Source organism: Odocoileus virginianus, chromosome 1 (assembly GCF_023699985.2).
Source record: "Odocoileus virginianus isolate 20LAN1187 ecotype Illinois chromosome 1, Ovbor_1.2, whole genome shotgun sequence".
NCBI classification, from domain to species: Eukaryota; Metazoa; Chordata; class Mammalia; order Artiodactyla; family Cervidae; genus Odocoileus; species Odocoileus virginianus.
In genome coordinates, this window is record NC_069674.1 from 494,977 (window position 1) to 516,743 (window position 21,767).

Below are 21,767 nucleotides of genomic sequence, written 5' to 3' on the forward strand. Positions count from 1 at the left end.
AGCGCCGAAGAATTGATGCTTTTGAACTGTGATGTTGGAGAAGACTCTTGAGAGTCCCTTGGACTGCAAGGAGATCCAACCAGTCCATCCTAAAGGAGATCAGTCCTGGGTGTTCATTGGAAGGACTGATGCTGAAGCTGTAACTCCAATACTCTGGCCATCTCTGATGCGAAGAGCTGAGTCATTTGAAAAGACCCTGATGTTGGGAAAGATTGAGGGCAGGAGGAGAAGGGGACAACAGAGGATGAGATGGTTGGATGGCATCACTGACTCGATGGACATGGGTTTGGGTAGACTCTGGGAGTTGGTGATGGACAGGGAGGCCTGGCGTGCTGTGGTTCATGGGGTTGCAAAGAGTCGGACACGACTGAGCAACTGAACTAACGTTGAAATTATTTTCTAAGGTATTATGCATAGGGGGCTCCTCGCAAAACAAGTTATCCCCATAAGCATGAATGCATAGTATGGCTGCAGATTTGTGGCAGGAATTTGTAGCTAGTGTGACCCCAGCCAGGCATCTGGAAAGACTTGCCTGAGGACATGTCTCCTGGGGGCCAATCAGCAAGGTGAGGGATGTTCTCCACGTGGAGGATGTGAGGATGGTGGTTGGCGAGTGAATGAGCACCTAGTACTTAATAGGTACTTAAACATTTGCCAAGCAGATGATAACCCTGCAATGTGTTAGTTTCATTGCTGTTGAAGGTGCTGATGATCAGGTTTGATGGCATGGGCAACAATATGGGATCATGCCTTTGGGAAATACCTCAGATGTGAGGAAGTGTTTTTGTAATCCCTCACTGGATCTTCTAACATCCCTTTAAAGGAATTATTTCTGTTCCATTGGTCAGTGATGCACTAACTTAGGCGAGGATAGGAGGCTTTGTCTTAACTAAAATTGTACCTGCATTGAAAAAGTACGTGTGCTTTTTGATTGGTTGTGTTCAATGTTTTTCTGTGTTTAACAGGTAAACATAAGAGTTCAAAAGTGAAGGATGTTGCAGCTACTATTGATAGAAAACTAAAGGCATTCATGGAAATTACTTTGGAGGAGGATAGCTTGGAAAGGTAAAGCACTGGATATACACCAACTGTGATTATATGAACTCTTACTAGGTATCCCTTAACATGTATTAGATCTCGCTTTCGTTTCTGCTAGTTGCAGCCAGGTAGAGAACTGGGATTGAAGGGACAGAAATGTTTCTGTTGGCAAGACCCCTTGAACATGTTTTAATTGCTTCCCCATTCTGTCTTTAAAAACAAAAACAAAACTGTTATTTGTGAGATTCTGCCCTAAAAAAGTAAGGGCATACAAACTCACTTTATATGGTTTTAAACCTAAGCAGATTATATTTGGTGGTTTGTTATATTTAAGAAACCATGGATATTCATAGTCTATAATTATCTGTTTACAAGTATACATGTTGGGAATGGGAAAGACCCCTCCAGAGACTGAAGAAATGTGCATTGTTTTCTGCTGTCTGGGTGGCCCATTGCTGCCACATGGACCACTGTCTAAGAACGTGTTCATTGCTCTGTTTCCCAGGTGTTTCTGTTGCTATTCACTGTTTTTGACATGCTATGCAGGTTCCTGTAGACTCTTTTCTGAATTGTGTCTGACTTTCAGACCAGCCACAGAAGCAGTGCTTTCCTTCTGTATTCCGAACACCATATGGTTAGGTGTTACAGGGCTTTGAACCAGGTAATTAGTTTTATATAAGCCTGGGAAATAAACCACTTTCCAGATCTACTTTCTCCTTAGAAGAAAGGCTTTCAAAATCCAAAACTGCTAACTCCTAACAAAGATAGTCTTTTCTTCTTCTTGCCAATCTGTAGATCTTTCTTTACTTTTCTTACCTTACAGCATTAGCTCAGGCTTCCAGTACATTATCGAAAGGGAGTGGTGAAAGGACCTACTTGTCTTATCCAAGGTCTTAGTGGGAAAGCTTCCTGTTTCTCACCATTAAGCACAATGTTAGCTGTAGACATTCTTTATCAAGTTGAGGATGTTCCTGTCTGTTCCCGATTTACAAATAGTTCTTATCATAGTGGGTGTTGGATCTTGTCAAAAACCTTTTCTGCATCTACTTACAGGATCATATCATTTTTCTTCTTGAGCCTGTTGATGTGACAGGTTACAGTAGTTGATTTCCAGATACTAAACCAGCTTTGCATACCTGGGATAAATCCCAGTTGGTTATGGTACATAATTTTTTTAATATACTGTTGAGTTTATGTTTTATTGAATGTTTTTGCATCTGTGGGGTTTCCCTGATAGCTCGGTAGGTAAAGAATCTACCTGCAATGCAGGAGACCCCAGTTCGATTCCTGGGTCGGGAAGGTCCCCTGGAGAAGGGGTAGGCTACCCACTCCAGTATTCTTGGGCTTCCCTTGTGGCTCACCTGGTAAAGAATCCACCCGCAATGCCTGAGACCTGGGTTTGATCCCTGAGTTGGGAAGATCCCCTGGAGAAGGAAAAGGCTACCCATTCCAGTATTCTGGCCTGGAGAATTCCATGGACTGTATAGTTAATGGGATTGCAAAGAGTCGGAAACGACTGAGCAACTTTCACTTTTTGCATCTATACTCATGAGAGAGATCATTTTGTAGTTATCTTTCCTTATCTTTGTCTGGCTTTGCTACTAGGGAAATGCTAGCCTCATAGAATGAGTTAGAAAGTATTCCTTCCCTTCTTTCTTCTGAAAGAGACTGTAAATAATTGGTAAAATTCTTCCTCAAACATTTGGTAGAATTAATTCATCAGTGAATCCATCTGGGTCTGATGCTTTGGAAGGTTATTAATTATTTATTCAATTTTTTAAGACCCTGGTCTGATTCCTGGGTCAGGAAGGTCCACTGGAGAAGGGATTGGCTACCCACTCCAGTATTCTTGGGTTTCCCTGATGACTCAGCTGGTAAAGAATCTGCCTGCAGTGTGGCAGCCCTAGGTTCAGTCCCTGGGCTGGAGAGATCCCTGGAGAAGGGAATGTCTACCCGCTCGAGTATTCTGGCCTGGAGAATTCCATGGACTGTACAGTCCATGGTGTCGCAAAGAGTCAGACACGACTGAGTGACTTTCACTTTCACTTTCTGTTCAGATTGTCTGTTTCTTCTTGAAATGGTTTTGGCAGACTGTGCCTTTCAGGAATTTGGTCCATCTCATCTAGGTTGTCAACTTTGTGGGCATAGTATTCCTTAATTGTCTTTTATAATGTCCATGGGATCTGTAGTGATGTCCCCTCTTTCATTTCTGATATTAGTAATTTGTATCCTCTTTTTTTTTTCCCCAACCTGACTAGAGGCTTGTTGGGCTTTCCAGGTGGCTCAGTGGTAAAGAATCTTTCTGCCAAGCAGGAGACCTGGGTTCCATTCTGGGTGGGGATAGTCCCCTGGGGAAGGGAATGGCCACCCACTCCAGTATTCTTGCCTGGGAAATCCCATGGACAGAGGAGCCTGGTGGGCTTCAGACCATTGGGTCACAAAAGAGTCAGACACAGCTTAGCCACTAAACAATAACAAAGAGGGTTATTGATTGTATTGAGCTTCAAAAGAACCAGATTTTAGTTTCTTTGATGTCCTCTATTGATTTCTTTTTTAAAATTTTTTTGCTTTCTGTCCTAATTTTTATTATTTCTTTTCTTTTGCCTGCTTTGGATTTAATTTGATCTTTTTTTTCTGGCTTCCTAAGGTAGAAGCCTAATTACTGATTTTGGATGTTCTTTCTTTTCTAATATATTCAGTCAGTGCTATAAATTATTACGCATTAAGCATTACTTTTGCTGCATGGCACAACTTTTTTTTTTCCCCCACAAATTTCTATGTTACATTTTCACTTAGTTAAAAATATTTTGAAATTTCTCTTGAAATTTCTTCTTTGCCCCATGTGTTCTTTAGAAGTGTATTATTTAATCTTTCAATTTTCCAGTTATTTTTCTGTTATTGATCTCTAGTTTAATTCCATGTTATCTGAGAGAAGACACTGTATGGATTTCTATTCTTTTAACTTTATTAAGGTGTGTTTCATGACCTAATATGTGATCTATCTTGGTGAATGTTCCATATGAACTTGAGAAGAATGCGTGTTTTACTGTTGTTGGGTGAAGGCATGTCTAAATGGCAGTTATATCCTGTTGGTTGATGGTGGTGAGTTCATCTCTGTCTTTACTGATATTCTGCTTGCTGGATCTGTCTGTCTGTTTTTGATAGAGGGGTTTTGCTTTATATATTTTGTTATCCTGATATTAGGAGCATATGAACTACTATATCTTCTTGATGAATTGACCCTTTTACTTCTAAGAGAGGTCCATCTGTTTCTCTAGCAATGCTTTTCTCCATAGAATCCATTTTGTTAGGTATTAAGACGGCTCCCCAGCCTCCTTTGGTGAGCATATTCAGTGTTAGTGGTGTTTTAGTCTGGAGGCAGAAACCCCAGTGACAGGACAGCCTGAGCACCAGGTCGAGTTCCTGTCAGGTGTTGGTATATGGGTGGGGGCTGGTGAGGGTTGTAGTGAACTCTGAGGTGTGAGTGCCGTGCTCCCACTGGGGAGGACTCACAGCCTGAGGCTGACCCTCACCCCCAGGAGGGAGTGGTCCTGAGGCCTCTTGGGGGGCTGCTGCCCACCTAGTCCCTGGGAGCTCAGGGGCCTCCTGCACACGGCGGTGCTGCGAGCTGCCAAGCCAAGCGAGCCTTGCTGCGTCTGTGTGCCCCAGGGGGTCAGCAGCTGCTGTGGAGGGCCGGGGCCTGCAGCGCTGCCTCTGCTGTCCTGTCCGGCCTCCCGGCGAAGGCGGGGCCTTGTGGGCAGCCCTCCAGTGGCCCTGCTGACCCGCCTGGCACCATGCCTCTGTGATGGCAGCCGGGCACTGGGGGAGGGGGGGGCTTCAGCATCCTTGGTCATGAGCCAAGCACACATGTTCAGCTACATGCTTTATGCTGGAGACTGTTGACTGTTTCCTGTGAAGTTTAAGAAGGATCTTGGAGGGAGAAACCAGCAGACTCTAGGTTTTATTAACCTGTTTTATTTCTGCATCTGTGGAGAAGAGGAACGTGAGCTTCTGATCTGGAGGAAACTGAGGAGTGTGTGTGTTTCTGAAAACACCGTCGCCATTTAGTTGCTAACTTGTGTCCGATTCCTTTGCGACCCCATGGACTGTGGCCCAGCAGGTGCCTCTGTCCATGGGATTTCCCGGGTAAGAACACTGGAGTGGGTTGCCGTTTCGTTCTCCAGGGGGTCTTGCTGACCCAGGGTTCACACCCATCTCTCTTGCATTGGCAGGCAGATTCTTTACCATTGAGCCGCCTGGGGAGCCAGGAGAGGGAGGCAAAAAGCCTGCAGCACCCAGTATTCCCAGCTGATCCCCCATCCAAGTGCTAAGCAGGCCCGAGCCTGCTTAGCTTCCGAGATCAGACAAGATCAGGCGCATTCAGGGTGGTATGGCTGTTGACAACTGGGCAGTGTGAATATCCAACGAGGTTGTCAGAATTACAAACCAGATAATAAGTAATTGTTGCGGCACATAGTCATAACCTCAGAAATGCGAGCACCTAACAGGGTTTCTTTGTTAGAAATGCCGTCTGTGAGGGGCGTTTTTGGAGTAGTGTGGCATGAACTGCTCTGGGGGACTTTTGCACTTGCACCGGGGCCCAAGGTGAGCTCTTGGGTTGTGTTACTGGTTATTACTGACAGAAGAAAGGCCCTGGAAGTTCAGAACTTGCTCTATGGAAAGGAAAGAATATTCATAGAATTTAAAAACAGCCATGTAATATTTGGAGGGCTAATGGCTGTGTCCTTGACAAGAATCATGAGTGTTAAGTCACGAATCGGTTGAACTCAGTGACTAAACAACACAGTGTAATGTTTTGTTTATTCATTGTTTCTAGAACTACATGCAGTTTCCTCTGCTGAGCTGATACACAGATGGAAAGAAAGAATTCTTCCCTTTAAGGAGGAAACATCCTAAAAAGGCAAATAGGTAGAGACTGAAATACTGGCTTCCTTCTTAAATGTTCAAGAAGCAGACTGTAGGAAAACCAGTGTTTGAGGGAAAAGAAGAACCTAAAAACCAAAACATAAAGATCAATCTAATGGAAGATATGCAATGAAGATTTAAGACTATATTTTAAAATATTATTTATTTTTGTCAGCATAGAGACATTACCTTCAAGGCTCTAGGAGCCCTTTGGTCCAGTTAGAATGTAAGGCAGTGGGTGTTGATTGGGAATGAGTGTTTCCTGAGCAGACACCCCGGCCATCTCTGCAGGAGGGTCAGTGTTTTGTCGGGCGCTGTCTCCTTGCACTTTCCAAGTCTCCGCTGCCGGGAGAGCCAGGCGGGAGGGACGCCCCAGGCGCCCGCGTGTCCTGGGAGCAGACGCCTGTGCGCTGCTGTGCTGGCAGTTTCCGCGGGCTCCGAGCTGCCCACCCCCTGCTGCCTCCACCCCCGCGGCATCCGCGGGCGCAGACGGCCGTGGCGGCGCGTGTGCGGGGGCGGAGCCATGAGAGAAGCGGGCAGGCAGCCATCGGTGGGGCAGCAGTGCCGGGCTGACGCCCGGACGCCCGTAGGAGCCTTTAGAGAGCAGGTCAGCGGCTGCCCGGACTAGAAGCCCTTCACTGGAGACACAGCTGATGGACCAGAGCCTCAGCTCCTCGGGGCCCAGATGGCCTCCGTGCAGGGCGACCCGGGGCAGCACAGACACTGCTGCGGAGGAGGGTCCCAGGCGAGGCAGCCGTGCAACCACCGTTGGGGGAGAATTTTCACGGCAGGCTAAAGACACATGCACTTGTAAAGATGCTTTTTTTGTTGTTTCTGTAACTAAACTTTAGGTGGGACTGGTGAAAAAAATGACCTTAACACAAGTCCACGTTCCCAATACACAGTGAGGCCAAGCAGTACTGAAATGTCAGAGTATAGAGCAGAGAAAGGATTACTGCAGGGCCACGCAAGGAGATGGGTGGCTCATGCCTTAAAAATCCCAAACTCCTCAAAACCTTTCAGGAAAGCCCTTTTCTAGAAAAGGTGACGGGGGGTGTGGTTGGTTGTGGCAGACCTCTTGGTGTCAGATCCTTTGTCCTTGAGGTCGGGTCATGGTCAGCTAACAAGATTCCTGTAAATCTCCACCACACAAATGTTCTTCTCTGCTCTGACAAGAAAGGGCACGGCCTCAGGACACACACGTCTCTCTCTGAGGTCGCAGTCCTGGCTGAGGAGCAGGCTCAGCTGGTGGCCCCCCCAGGGCCAGGCATCCCCAGACCCTGCTCAGCTCTCGTCCCCAAGAGAGCCAGGCTCCCGGGACCCCACTGACACTCGGACTCCTCAGGGGGCAGAAACGGGCGGCAGGGGTCAGTTCCTGCAGACTGCGTCCATGCAGACCACCACCGCCGTTGAGATGCAGACACAGGTGTGGGGTGAGGCTCACCACTGCATTAAGGTCTGGGCCACGGCCAGCGGGTGGCCTTGGCGAGGGCTCTGGAGCCCTGCAATAGCCCTGGGCCCCAGATAACCTGCTGGCCCAAGGCGGAGTGAGCTGGGGGCATCAGGGAGAAGGCCAGGGTCCACCGCTCACCTCACTTGCCTCCCGACAGCCACCATCAACAGCTGGTTGAATTGGTACTAATGGTCACTCACGGACAGGTGGTCCCTTAAGGGAATCACTGCGGTGCCAACCGGTGGCTGAGCAGGACCACCCACAGCTGGTCATTGACAGTTGATTGCTGTGGGCAAGCCACTGTGGCACTGACTAGTGGCTGAGTGGGACGACCAGTGGTCACGTGCTGAGTTGCCTGGTGATGGCGGTGGGTAATGACACACAGCAGTGACTTTGTGCCAAGGGCAGAGCTCCACCACAATATCACACCTAAGTATGAACAGAATTTCTGAATTTTGAGACAAAGAAACATCTTAAAAACTTTTCTGTGTTGGCCTCTGCGTGGCCCCCTCACGAAAACTGGGACATGGGAGTCTTACACGAGACGTGGCCCCGCTGTGGGAAGGCACAGGCTCCGCTGCTGGTGGGCAGGGGGCTCTGAGCTGTGTCAGTGACACCGTGTGTTGGCTACAGGTTGACTTCCTTCAGTGCGTGAAGTTAGATACACTGCACTGTAGGCTGTTGGACAGCACAGGTCTGAGCTATGTGAGTCCATGTGTGCGCAGGTATGTCCAGTGGTGAGTGCTCTGGGACTGCACTGTCCTAGCTGGCTGAATCTGTGGATGTGGGGAGCCACGTTCTCAGAGGGCTAAGTTATACTCAGACTTTCCACTTCGCCAAGGGTTGGCATCCTAAACCCCTGCGTTGTTCAAGGGCCACCTGATTTCTCTTGATCTCTCTGAACGTGGCTACTAGAAAGTGTCCAGTTACCCTGAGCATGTGTTGCTACTAGACAGGGCAGGACTCGGGCAGGCCCAAGTGCCTGTGACAGCTCTGGGCTGAAGATGGAATAAGCTGAGAGGCTGTGGTGGGGCCTGGATCACACCTTGTCTCAGTAGGAACGCAGAGGTTGGCTGGCCCACACCCTCTGAAGGAGCTTGGGGGAGGGAGAAGCAAGGGGAAGGGCTGACAAGCTGCCTCGCATCTGTGAGCCCCCAGCAAGCATCACTGGGGACGGGTTCAGGGGTGGGAAGTGAGGGGTGTGCAGGTCGTGAGCGATTGAGGACGTGGTGTGCGTCATGTGCTGTTGGGGAAGCGGGCCTCATTCACCGGCGCTCAGTGGGCCGCTGACCATGGCTGTGGGAGGGGCACACAGACCGCACCGCTCCGCGAGCCTGTGTTAATCGTGAGCAGGTCCTCCTGGGGCCAGGGCACGGCCTCGTGCGGGAAGGAGGCAGTGCACCGGCGAGCATGGGCCTGCGAGGGTGCTCTGTCTGTCTGTCCTGGGGCGAGTGTGGGCCCGCGAGGGTACTCTGTCTGTCCTGGGGCGAGTGCGCGCCCTGTGAAGGTATTCTGTCTGTCTGTCTGTCCTGGGGTGAGCACGGGCCCGCGAGGGTACTCTGTCTGTCTGTCTGTCCTGGGGTGAGCATGGGCCCATGAGGGTGCTCTGTCTGTCTGTCCTGGGGCAAGGGTGGGCCCCGTGAGGGTGCTCTTGTCTGTCTGTCCTGGGGCAAGTATGGGCCCCATGAGGGTATTCTGTCTGTCCGTCTGTCCTGGAGTGAGCACGGGCCCACGAGGGTACTCTGTCTGTCTGTCTTGGGGCGAGCATGGGCCCGTGAGGGTGCTCTGTCTGTCTGTCTGTCCTGGGGTGAGCATGGGCCCGTGAGGGTGCTCTCTCTGTCCGTCTCTCCTGGGGTGAGCGCGGGCCCGTGAGGGTGCTTTGTTTGTCTATCTGTCATGGGGCAAGCGCGGGCCCACGAGGGTACTCTCTCTGTCCTGGGGCGAGCGCGGGCCCTGTGAGGGTGCTCTCTCCGTCCGTCTGTCCTGGGGCGGGGCAGCTCCTGGCCGGCGGCCCTGTCCTGGTGCCACGTCGCCCTGAGTCTCTGTGACACGGCACTTACTCCACTTACATGAGGGACAGCAGCTACTTCAGTTCTCTCCTTGTTCTGTTGCAAAACATTTTTATAGTTATTTTGTGGAAGTGTAAGTTTGTGCAGTTTGGTCACTTTTCTGTAGCTAACTCTCTCTCTGTGTTTCAGGTTTCTCTACGAATCATCATCAAGAACTTTGGGAGCACTTTTGAATTCATAACCAAGCCAACGTCTTGATCATGTAAAAACAGAGGAAAAAGACTTTACAGAAAGTGAGATGAATGTGTATTTTTCTAGTTTTTTAATGTTAATAACCCATATAATAGAGAAGAGGTGGGGCTTCTTTTGGGGTGGGTGTGAGTAGAAAACTCAAAAATGCTTAACATTTTTGTGGCGTGCCTACACAAAGGATACATTTAATGTACCAGGCTCTAGGTGTCAATGGTGCAGAAACCCACAGTGCATGGAAAAAATGTTTTCTAGCAAACCTGATTGTTATAAAAATGACTTTTATATATAATATTGCTTGGAAACGATGAGTAGCAAAGTGGTGACAACACCTGTTTGTGTACTTGATTCATAAATACAAGTGCGCGTTTTCCCCTCCAGCGACAAGGACTGGGCCTGGGTCTCCGCCAGGGGCAGCTGTGAGACCCCCAGCGGGGCCGAGTGGGTGTGGGGAGAAGGCCACTTGGGGGCCTGCTGCAGCCGTGCCCCCTGCCCCCGGGCGTGGACTGGGTCATGAGGCTGTGCGCACAGCGCGCAGACCCGGTCATCCAGCCCAAGGCCGAGCCCCCTTTGCTTCCCGAGAGCCTCCCCACTGACTTCATCTCAGCACCCCTGTGACCAGGGCCTCCGTGCTCCGGTCCCAGCAGTGGTGGCTCCAGGCAAGGCCGGCGCCTTCATCCTGGGTGCTGCATTAAATGCACACACGTTTGGTCTCAGCCCCAGCAGGAAGGGAAGCAGTGCCGATTGCGCAGGGCCTCTGCCCCTCCAAGAACGCCCTGCGGTACAGCCACAGCGCTGAGGGGAGGCCTCATGGTGGGGCATCTGCGGCTGCGGCGGGCTGCTTGTCGCAGCTAACTCTGAACGTGAGACCCTACACGTAGTGAACACTACATTCATGTGTGACGACAGCGTGTGGGTGAGCAGGACGAGAACACTGAATACTACACTCACGTGTGATGACAGTGTGTGCGTGAACAGGACGAGAACACTGAATACTACACTCAACGTGTAACGACAGTGTGTGTGTGAACAAGACGAGAATACTGAACACTACACTCACGTGTGACGACAGTATGTGTATGAACAGGATGAGAACACTGAACACTACACTCAAGTGTGATGACAGTATGTGCGTGAACAGGACGAGAACACTGAACACCACACTCTTGTGACAACAGTATGTGCGTGAACAGGACGAGAACACTGAACACTACACTCATGTGTGACGACAGTATGTGCGTGAACAGGACGAGAACACTGAAGACTACACTCACGTATGACAACAGTATGTGCGTGAACAGGACGAGAACACTGAACACTCACGTGTGATGACAATATGTGGGTGAACAGGACAGGAACATTGAACACTCACGTGTGACGACAATATGTGGGTGAGCAGGACGAGAACACTGAACACTACACTCACGTGTGACGACAGCATGTTTGTGAACAGGATGAGAACACTGAACACTACACTCATGAGTGACAACAGTATGTGCATGAACAGGATGAGAACACTGAACACTATACTTAAGTGTGACGACAGTATGTTTGTGAACAGGATGAGAACACTGAACACTACACTCACGTGTGATGACAGTATGTGTGTGAACAGGACCAGAACACTGAACACTACACTCACGTGTGACAGTATGTGGGTGAACAGGATGAGAACACTGAACACTACACTCACGAGTGACAGTATGTGGGTGAACAGGATGAGAACACTGAACACTACACTCACGTGTGACGACAGTATGTACGTGAACAGGACGAGAACACTGAACACTACACTCACGTGTGACGACAGTATGTGCGTGAACAGGACGAGAACACTGAACACTACACTCACGTGTGACGACAGTATGTGTGTGAACAGGATGAGAACTCTGAACACTACACTCACATGTGACGACAGTATGTGCCTAAACAGGATGAGAACACTGAACACTCACGTGTGACGACAGTATGTGCGTGAACAGGATGAGAATACAACACTACACTCACGTTTGATGACAGTATGTGGGTGAACAGGATGAGAACACTGAACACTACACTCACCCGTTTGACGACAGTATGTGCGTGAACAGGATGAGAACACGTTCTGAACACTACACTCACGTGTGACAACAGTATGTGCGTGAACAGGATGAGAACACTGAACACTACACTCATGTGTGACAACATATGTGCATGAACAGGACGGGAACACTGAACACTACACTCATGTGTGACAACAGTATGTGCGTGAACAGGACGAGAACACTGAACACTACACTCACGTGTGATGACAGTATGTGTGTGAACAGGACCAGAACACTGAACACTACACTCATGTGTGACAGTATGTGGGTGAGCAGGACGGGAACACAACACTACACTCACGTGTGACAACAGTATGTGGGTGAACAGGACGAGAACCCTGAACACTACACTCACATGTGACAGTGTGTGGGTGAACAGGTTGGGATGAAGATACTTCCTGCTGGTCCACCCAGCTCGTTTCCTGCCCGCCCACTCACAGAAGGCTTCCGATGCGTCATCACAGTTGCAGTAAAGGTAGGTCCCTTAATGGGGGGTATCGCCACTACCAGTGAGGAAGCCCTTCTTCCTGCATCCATGTCCGGGTCTCCGGAATCCTCTGAGTGCCCAGCCCTCCCATGGTCACCCCAATTGCTCTGAGCCTTGGGGTGCAGCTCCTGCCTCCCCACTCTGGGCTGTTCCCTAGTGCCGGCAGCACTCTGGGACACAGCTGAACCCTAGGCAGGACGAGGGTGCACTCGGCGGCAGGCAGTGGTGGCCCGTCCTGAGCTGAACTGGGAAGCCTCTGCAGCAGTGGGATGGGGAGCGCTGCCCCCACCTCAAGGGGCTCTGAGGGTGTCACAGGCTGGCAGCTGTGGGCCCGTTGGAGGTGTCTCTCCTGGGGGTCTGGCAGCCCACCTTCCCTCCTGGTGGAACCAGGACCATCTGATGACTCACAGTTGGTTCATGGTTCAGACAGACCCAGGCTGTGTTTGTGCGATAAAAACAGGCCAGCTGAAAGTGGCCGATGGCAGTTCTGATGGAATCAGTCAACAGTTTGAATTTCATCATGGCTGAGGAGAGTGAGGGCCAAACTAAGACAAGTAACTTGGGTCGTCTGTCACTCCCGTTTCAGGAACCTACCAACACATGGGCTGTCTGCTCCCTGGAAGCCTGCTCTGCAGCTGTTGCTTTGGAGCGCGGGTCCTGGTTGAGTAGCAGCCCAGCGGGCGTGCCAGCCTAGTGCACTGGGCAGCTGCTGACATGAGGGAAGGCCCCGTCAGCTGAGGGCCTGGGGTCCATGAAGGAGCCTGCCTCCTGGAGGCTCCCACGCTACCATCCTGGTGCATCCCCTGCAGCGGCCATGCTTTCAGAACAGAGAACGGGAGGCCCAGCTCCCCATCCCGACAGCTTTCTGGACCCAGTGAGGTGTCATGGTTAGGCTGGTCAGCTCGAACAAGTTCAGAGTGCTGACTGACGGGCTTGCCAGCCGTCTCCTCTGTCTCCACGCATCAGTGCCAAGGCCGCAGAGCCAGGGTCTAAGCCCCACTCGTGGGGGGAGTCCCCCTCTGCTTCCTCCTCGGGTAGGCAGGAGACCCCGAAGGGACACCTGGCTCATGGGCCTTGAAAATGTTGGGAGAGTCATTCCTTGACCCGTGTCTGCAACTGTGTTCTAACTGTGCAGTGCGGGACTGGATCACACACAGGCCCCGGCAGGTGTGTCAGCGGGAAAGGCACAAGACTGGGTCCGCGCGGGAGACGCCCACCTCACCTGAGAGTGTGAAGCGAGCACACGTTTGGGTGTGCGCAGCACACACTGGACAGATCGCGCGTGTGTGCCGCTGGCAGCACTGACGTTTGTTCACACACACATGTCCTCGATGGCACCCACGTGTGTCCTTGCTCCTATGTGCACACTTGCCCCTATGTGTCAGGGCATGGGCTTCCTATCGTGACCACCTCCCCAGCGGCAACCCAGAAAGGGCTAGCGCAGCCATCCCGCTCGTGGGGAGTCGGGCTGCCTCGGAGCTGGCCCTGTTCCCTCACGAGGTTCCCTCTCCCCCTCCCTCCTCAGGGCCCGTCTGCCCCGGGAGTTTCCTCTGTCCTGCCCCCGGTGGCAGAGTGCAGCCGGGTGCCAGGAGAAGCAGGGCCCAGCACGGTCTACCCTGCTCGGACCCCCGCCCTCCTGTGGTTCCTAGCCTCTCCCCGTGGGCTGTGACTGCAGCTTCCCTGCGGTCCCTCCTGTGCCTCCGGTCCCCGCTCCATTTCGGGGGCCTTGCCCTCTGACTGTTGCTGGGACTGTCAGTCCTAGAGCTGGCCCCGGGATGAAGCAGGGCCTGTTTCTGGAAACCACCGTTCGCAGCACCCAGGCAAACAAGACAGGAAGGAACAGTTCCGGGCCCTCCCTGGAGCCCGTGTAGCCACACGGAGGGGAGTGCCACAGCCCCAGACGCCAACAGCTCCGCGGGGTGTGGGCTCAGAGCGCCAGGCTCCCCTGGGTCCTTCACCACGGCCTGCCGACGCGTGCCCTCGGATTTGCTGCTGACGGAGACCTGTCCATGGGACAGGTGGACCTAGGCCCCTTGGTGTCTCGAGGACGTCACTGGACAGTTTGAGTGGTAAAGACTCTGCCTGCAGTGCGGGAGGCCTGGGTTCAATCCCTGGGTTGGGAAGATCCCCTGGAGATGGGAAAGGCTACCCACTCCAGTGTTCCTGCCTGGAGAATCCCACAGTCCACGGGGCCGCAAAGAGTCGGACACGACAGCGTGGCTCTCTCGCTCATGCTTCAGAACCACTTACCACCTGTCACCAACACGCTCTACCTTCTACCCGCTCTGGTCTTGCTCTTGCCTTCTCCGTGTTTCTGTCAGCGAGTGTGTCACAGCCGGCTCTCCGGACGTCAGAACAGCTGTGCCCCTGGCCCCCGGCCCCCGGCGGTGCTGGGGTGCTCCGCGGGGCTGAGGGATGGCCCCCTGAGCCTTTAACACCAGGGGTGCGTCCAGCGGGGAAGGGTGCACAGGGCTGAAGCAGGCCCAGCTGCAGAGGATCGCGAGGGAACTGCCGCCCCGAGAAGCCCACTCTCCACGCTCTCTCCAGCTGCTGGGCTGCCTTTGGGGGACGCACGGGAGGAGGGAACGATGCTAGGACCATGGTGGACGCGTCCTGTGGGGGATGGGCACCCCGGCGGGCGGACGGTACCCTCGGGGGGCTGCCCCGAGGCCACCGGGTCAAAGACAGGATGGGACTTAGGCCCAGCCTGCTGGGCCTGGGGGACAGAGGCGCTGCCTCTGGGCACAGGAGTGGGGCTGCGGGAGGAGGCGGACGGGCCCTGCATTCAACCCCGTCCGCGGGGCCGGTCCAGCCGTCGGCCACCCCAGTGCCCGCACAGCCCCGCCTCGTCTGGGCCAGGAGGCTGGGGGGAGGGCCACGGGCACAGCAGACCCGGGGCCAAGCCAGGGAGCCTAGGACGCTGAGGGCCGAGGGGGCAGCATGTGAGGACACACAGCCACACGCATACACGCACACACCTCACCGATGACACAGACACACGCATACACCTCTGATGACACACACAGACACACATGCACACAACTCACTGATAACACAGACACATACGCACGCATACACCTCACTGATTACACAGACACACATGCACAACCTCTGATCACATGCACACACCTCACTGATTACACAGACACGCATGCACACACCTCTGATGACACACACAGACATGCACTCACACACCTCACTGATTACACAGACACATACGCACACATACACCTCACTGATTACACAGACACGCACGCACACACCTCACTGATTACAGACATGCACGCACACACCTCTGATGACACACACAGACATGCACGCACACACCTCACTGATTACACAGACACACATGCACACACCTCTGATCACACACACAGGCATGCATGCACACACCTCACTGATTACACACACATGCACACACCTCACTGATTACACAGATATGCATGCACACACCTCACTGATTACAGACACACATGCACACACCTCACTGATTACACAGACACGCACACACCTCACTGATTACACAGACATGCACGCACACACCTCTGATGACACACACATACATGCACGCACACACCTCACTGATTACACACACATGCACACACCTCACTGATAACACAGACACGCATGCACACACCTCACTGATTACAGACACATACACACGCACACACCTCACTGATTACAGACACATACACACGCACACACCTCACTGATTACACAGACACACATGCACACACCTCACTGATTACACAGACACGCATGCACACACCTCACTGATTACAGACACATACACACGCACACACCTCACTGATTACACAGACACACATGCACACACCTCTGATGACACACAGACATGCACGCATACACCTCACTGATTACACAGACATGCATGCACACACCTCACTGATTACACAGACATGCACGCACACACCTCTGATGACACACAGACATGCACGCATACACCTCACTGATTACACAGACATGCATGCACACACCTCACTGATTACACAGACATGCACGCACACACCTCTGATGACACACACAGACATGCACGCACACACCTCACTGATTACAGACACATACACACGCACACACCTCACTGATTACACAGACACACATGCACACACCTCACTGATTACACAGACACGCACGCACACACCTCACTGATTACAGACACATACACACGCACACACCTCACTGATTACACAGACATGCACGCACACACCTCACTGATTACAGACACATACACACGCACACACCTCACTGATTACACAGACACGCACGCACACACCTAACTGATTACACAGATATGCATGCACACACCTCACTGATTACAGACACACATGCACACACCTCACTGATTACACAGACACGCACACACCTCACTGATTACACAGACATGCACGCACACACCTCACTGATTACAGACACACATGCACACACCTCACTGATTACAGACACGTACACATGCACACAACTCACTGATTACACAGACACACATGCACACAGCCCACCTCTCTCTCACATACACACACATGCATGCACACAGCCTCTCACACACACAACCCACCTCTCTCTCACACACACACACATGCACACTTCTCTGACACACACACACGCTTGTACACAGCCCACCTGTCACACACACACACACACGCGCGCATGCACCAGCCCAACTCTCTCTCTCACACAGACACACATATGTACATACCTCACTTCTCACACACATATGCACACACCTCGCTTCTCTCTCAGATACACACATGCAGACACACAGAGCTCACTTTTGACACACACAGACACACACACACCTCATTTCTGACACATACAGACACGCATGTACACACACATTTCACTTCTGACACACAGACATGCACGTAATGCACACACCTCATTTCTGACACACACAGGCACATATGCGCACACACACCTCACTCCTGACACACAGACACACACATACACACACATCTCACTTCTAACACACAAAGACACGCACACAGCTCACCTCTTTCTCACACACACATACACACACGCACGCACCTCACTTCTCTCTGACACAGACACATATGCACTCACACAGCCCACTTCTCTCTTATACAAACACACACATGCATGCACACAGCCCACCTCTCTCACACACACACATGCACGCTCAAAGTCAACCTCTCTGACACACACACACAGTCCACCTTTCTCTCACACACACACAAAGATGCATACACACAGCCCACCTCTCTCTCACACAGAGACACACACACACACACCTTACCTCTCACACACACGCACGCACACAACTCACTTCTCTCTGACACGCACATACGCACACACACAGCCCACCTCTCTCTCATACACACAGGCAGACACACAACTCACTTCTCTCTGACGCACACACACTCTCACACACACCTCCCTTCTCTGTGACACACAAACACACACATACACACACAGCCCCCGTCCGCTGAAGGATCCCCACGTGCGGTGCCCAGGTCTTTAGAGAGAAAAAGTCTCCTGGGGAGGAACACACGGTCCCCAGCGCCCCGCCCGGACCCCGACAGCGGCCAATGGAGGGCAGGGTGCAGGGAGGAGGGAAGGGCCTCCGGAGGCTCCACCTCGGCCCGGGTTCCTGCCGTGGAATCCCGACCTGGCGTACCTGCGCTCAGGGCCGGAGTGGCTTCCGGGTCCGCGGGCCCGTCCCCGCTGACCGCCAGGTTAGGCTCCCATGGCCTCTCAGTCCCAGGCTGAGGACCCCCACAACCCCTACACGGCGCCCCTCCCCTTTCCAGGCAGGCCTGTGCTGCCCGCGCTGCAGGCGCCCCGACGCAGGCCCCGGCGTGGGGTATGAGGGGCACGGGGGCGCCTGCAGGCCCGGAGACGTAGCGAGGAGGCACAGGCGGCCCGGAGATCGGAGCTAGTCTCAGGGACCCCTTCTCTAGCGGGGGTCCGGGAGCGCTGGGGGCGGGCGGGCGCGGGGAGGGGCCGTGCGCGTCGGGGCGGGACCAGGCGTGTCGGGGGCGGGACCAAGCACGGAGGGGCGGGGCCGGGCGTGCCGGGGGCGGGGCCGGCGGCGCTGTCCGGTGCTGAAGCCGCGGCAGCGCCGGGAGCGCGGGGAGGAGCGGCCGCCATGGACTGAGCGCCGCCGACATGGGGCCGCCGCTCGCGCTCCTGCTGCTGCTGCTGCTGCCGCGCGCCCCGCCCGCCGCCCCCGCGCCCGCGCCCCGCGCCCGGCCGCTCCCGGGGCTGCTCGGTGAGTGGGGTCGGGGTCGGGGTCGCGGTGGGGGAGGGGCGCCGTGCGGCTGAGGGGAGCGGGGGAGGGGCGCCTGAGTGGGCGCGGGCGCGCTCTAGGGGGAGGGGGTGGGGAGGGGTGGAGAAGAGGTGTGGGGGCGAGGGGGCGCCCCCGCGTGTCCGTGTCGCGTGTCCCCCCCGCGCGGCCTCCCCCGCGCCTCGCGATCGCGCGGGCGTCCCCCCGCCCCGAGGGGAGTGGGGGGCGGCGGGGCGCGGGGAGGGCCGGGCCGCCGCCCCGCGGCCTGCGACGCGCGCCCGCCTTGCTGTTGAGGAGGGTCGGTAGAGGAGGGTCGGATGAAGAGGGTCGGTTGAGGCGGGTCCGCCGGCGCCGGCCCCCGGCCCCTGAGGAGCGCCTGCCGCGGGGCTGCGGGCTGAGCCGGCCGGGGCCTCGCCCTGCCGCCCCCCGGGAGCCGCTGTCCCAGAGACCAGGGACTGCCGACACAGGTGGGCACGGCCACCCCAGGTCCCGGGCCCCGAGAGCCGCCCTGGCTTTCCTGGGCGCACACGCAGCCCCGGCCTAAGGACAGCGAGCACCGGGAAGGCCAGAGCCACCCGAGCGGAGGTCCTCGCCTGCTCGGGGAGGTCCTGGGGGGAACAGCGCGTCTGGTCCCCGCACCTGGCGTCCCGTCGTCCAGCCACTTCCCCCCGAGCCACCCAGGGCCCTGCTGGGCCTGCCCCGCTGAGCCCCACCCGGGAGGCTCGGGGGCGGCTCACTCTCCCTTCACCTCCAGGACCTTGCCCCAGAGCTGCCACAGAGGCCTGGCTGTGTGCTGGTCAGCTTTCGCTGGCCTGTGCTCCTTCCTTCATCTGGCCGGAACTGGCATGTCACCTCCTGTGAGAGCTGTTTGCTCAGCTCTCCAGACACCGCCCTCCACACACACAGTCAGGGAGATCCAGGGTCAGCTGACACTGGCCACTTGGTGTTCCAGGCAGGGCAGTTTCCATGGGATGAAGGCGAGGCTGGTCCTCGACTATTCTCTTTCCATTGTAACTGCCCGATCAACGCAAGCTGAAAATCTCTACGACTTTCAGAAATGGTAGAGAAAGGAGGAAGGAGGGGGTGGCTCAGGGAGGGAGCAAAAGAAAAGCCAAGGCAGACGCAAGTGAAGAGAAGGGAATCTCTAAGCTGCCTGGGACAGTGCGGCCTGACACGGCAGTGGTGTTCTGGCTACCAGCAAAGTTGACTTGTATCATTAAGGGAAGCCTTTTTCCTCCTCTGTTCTTGATGTGGTTCTAGGGAGCCTCCCGAACGCAGTCTTGGTGTGGGTCAACCTTAGGGGCCCAGACCTTATTGAACTGTCTCAGGGACTCCAGCTGATAGGTGTAGCCTGCTGGATTCCGGGATGATTGGATGCTACCATGGCGGGGTGCACAGATAGCCAGATGGAAGTGTTGTCTAACCACTGGGGGACCCAGCCTGGGGCTGCATGTAGCCATAGCCTACCCACATCCACTCCCGAGGTCCTGTGCACTCAGCCTTCTATCCCTGCACCGTCCTCACCCAGGGGATGCTGCTGTGTCCTCAGGGTTCACATGCACAGTCTTCAGATGGTGCAGGGGGACCATGGTCACCCATGAAAGGCTTGTGCTGCCATTTTTCTCTTTCTCAGTCGTCTGGATCTTATAAATAATGGTCATAGCAACTGCAGTGTTCCAAATAATGATGGACAAGGAAAGATGTACCCAGAGACCATAGATCTGGTCCCAGCCATGTCACTTATACCTATTTATTTATTTAACTGTTAACACTCAACTTCAAGTTAAGGTCTATAGAACACATGGTTCAAGGTGATACACATTTTTCCTCATCAGTTGAGTCCTAGAGTTGCAGGTTAGAATCAGGGGTCAAATGTCACCAAGACCTGAGGCCAGCTGTTTCTGCACAGGATGCCTTGCCTTGAATTAGGGGCCTTTTCACATTTAGAGAGTGAAGGAGCGCTTGTTGAAACCCCAGATTGACAAAACTACCACATGTAAGTGTATGTTCATTGCTCTGAGCCACGTGCCACAGTCCACAGCAACTGCTGGCAGCATCTCAGTGACAGGGGGCATCTCACCTCGCCCTTTCCTCAAGGGTGCCCTCCCCCCCTTAATCACATTAGCCTCCTGACCTTCAGCACCTATTCTGCCCACGTCTTTCTGGTGCAGAAGACTCTCTTATGGCATATGGTGGCCTATTATTTACGACATGGTTATCAGAGGTGCATGGGGCAGGAATAAGGCACCCCTTCTCAAGGATCTGACTCAACTCTGCTTGTGGCCAGAACACCATTGCTGTCGGGTAGCTCTGTCCTGGGCAGCTTAGCAATTCTCTCCTGTCTTTGGGTTTTCTTTCTTCCTCTCTCTGCCGTTCTCTGTGATTTTAGGACATCCTTTTGTTTGGGTGCTCAGTACTTTTTCCATTACGCTACTGTGAACTTGAGCCTTTTGTCTTTAAATCATTCTTCAGTTATAGGGAAGCGAGTTTGTGAACCTGCTCTGGCAGCCCCCACATTTAAAGGCAGTTATACATATTAAAGATCTTCCTCTTTTGCTAAAGAAACACAAATTTCATTTGCTACAGGACAGAATCCACCTTTTGTGCAAATGTAGCTTGGAGAATCCCAAGTCAGACCTACCTGGCCTTGAAGATGGGCGCCTGTTTCTTTTTCTCCTTTGTTTTTGCCTCTCGATTTGCCCACACGTATTTTTCATTCACCAGTGAGCCCACACAGAGCTGAGGAGAGAGCTGCCAGGAGCAGTCGGCGTGCTTTGTCACCTAGATGGCATGATGTTTATTTTTAAATCAAAGCATTCTTCCTGCCACAAAAGCACAAATCCATCTTTGCTTCTTGGGGTCTGGAGCTGTTGGTTTTGCCTCTTGTTCGGTGGTGAGCAGCCTGCCCCTCCCCGAGCGAGAGCGCCGCTGCCCGCCGCCTTCTCTCCAGCTGTGAGCCTTTCTCTGCTGGTGGATTCCTCCTCCTGCTCTGGCCCTGCTCCCCCAGTGCTGATTGCTGTCCTTGTGCAGCAGGCCTGGGGCACAAGGAGAACCCCAGGCTTCTGGGAGAGGGAGGTGCCGACAATGGGCACCCCCACAGATGTAGGGGCGTTGGTGGGGTGGTGGTGTGGCTGTCTCCCGCATCCAGAGATGGCAGTTAAATGTATCAGGCTCAGGAGGAATGTGCAGGGAATGAAGGCAGTGCTCAGATGGCTTCCTCTCTGTGCGAACCTCAGCTGTGCATCTCGGCGTCTCGCATCTC

The 21,767-nt window shown here is 53.7% G+C and overlaps 2 protein-coding genes and 1 pseudogene across 9 annotated transcripts in view; 2 read left to right on the top strand and 1 right to left on the bottom strand.

Moving 5' to 3' along the window:
- The window catches only part of NCAPG2 (non-SMC condensin II complex subunit G2), a 66,124-nt gene extending 56,141 nt beyond the window's left edge, over positions 1-9,983 (top strand). For all 4 annotated transcript variants that reach the window (XM_020886176.2, XM_020886178.2, XM_020886179.2 and 1 more), the window contains 2 exons: positions 966-1,065; positions 9,616-9,983. In XM_020886176.2, the coding sequence (XP_020741835.2) occupies positions 966-1,065; positions 9,616-9,667 (152 nt within the window). In that variant the 3' untranslated portion in view covers positions 9,668-9,983. The remainder of the gene's footprint in view (positions 1-965; positions 1,066-9,615) is intronic.
- On the bottom strand, positions 5,322-5,440 carry LOC139036658 (5S ribosomal RNA; annotated as a pseudogene).
- Positions 9,984-17,868: 7,885 nt separating the features above from the next.
- PTPRN2 (protein tyrosine phosphatase receptor type N2) overlaps positions 17,869-21,767 on the top strand; it is a 606,878-nt gene continuing 602,979 nt past the window's right edge. For 4 of the 5 annotated variants that reach the window (XM_070478639.1, XM_070478844.1, XM_070478692.1 and 1 more), the window contains exon 1: positions 18,292-18,490. In XM_070478639.1, the coding sequence (XP_070334740.1) occupies positions 18,388-18,490 (103 nt within the window). In that variant the 5' untranslated portion in view covers positions 18,292-18,387. Of the gene's footprint in view, positions 17,955-18,291; positions 18,491-21,767 lie in introns of those variants that run through there. The other variant, XM_070478762.1, reaches the window with a different exon arrangement.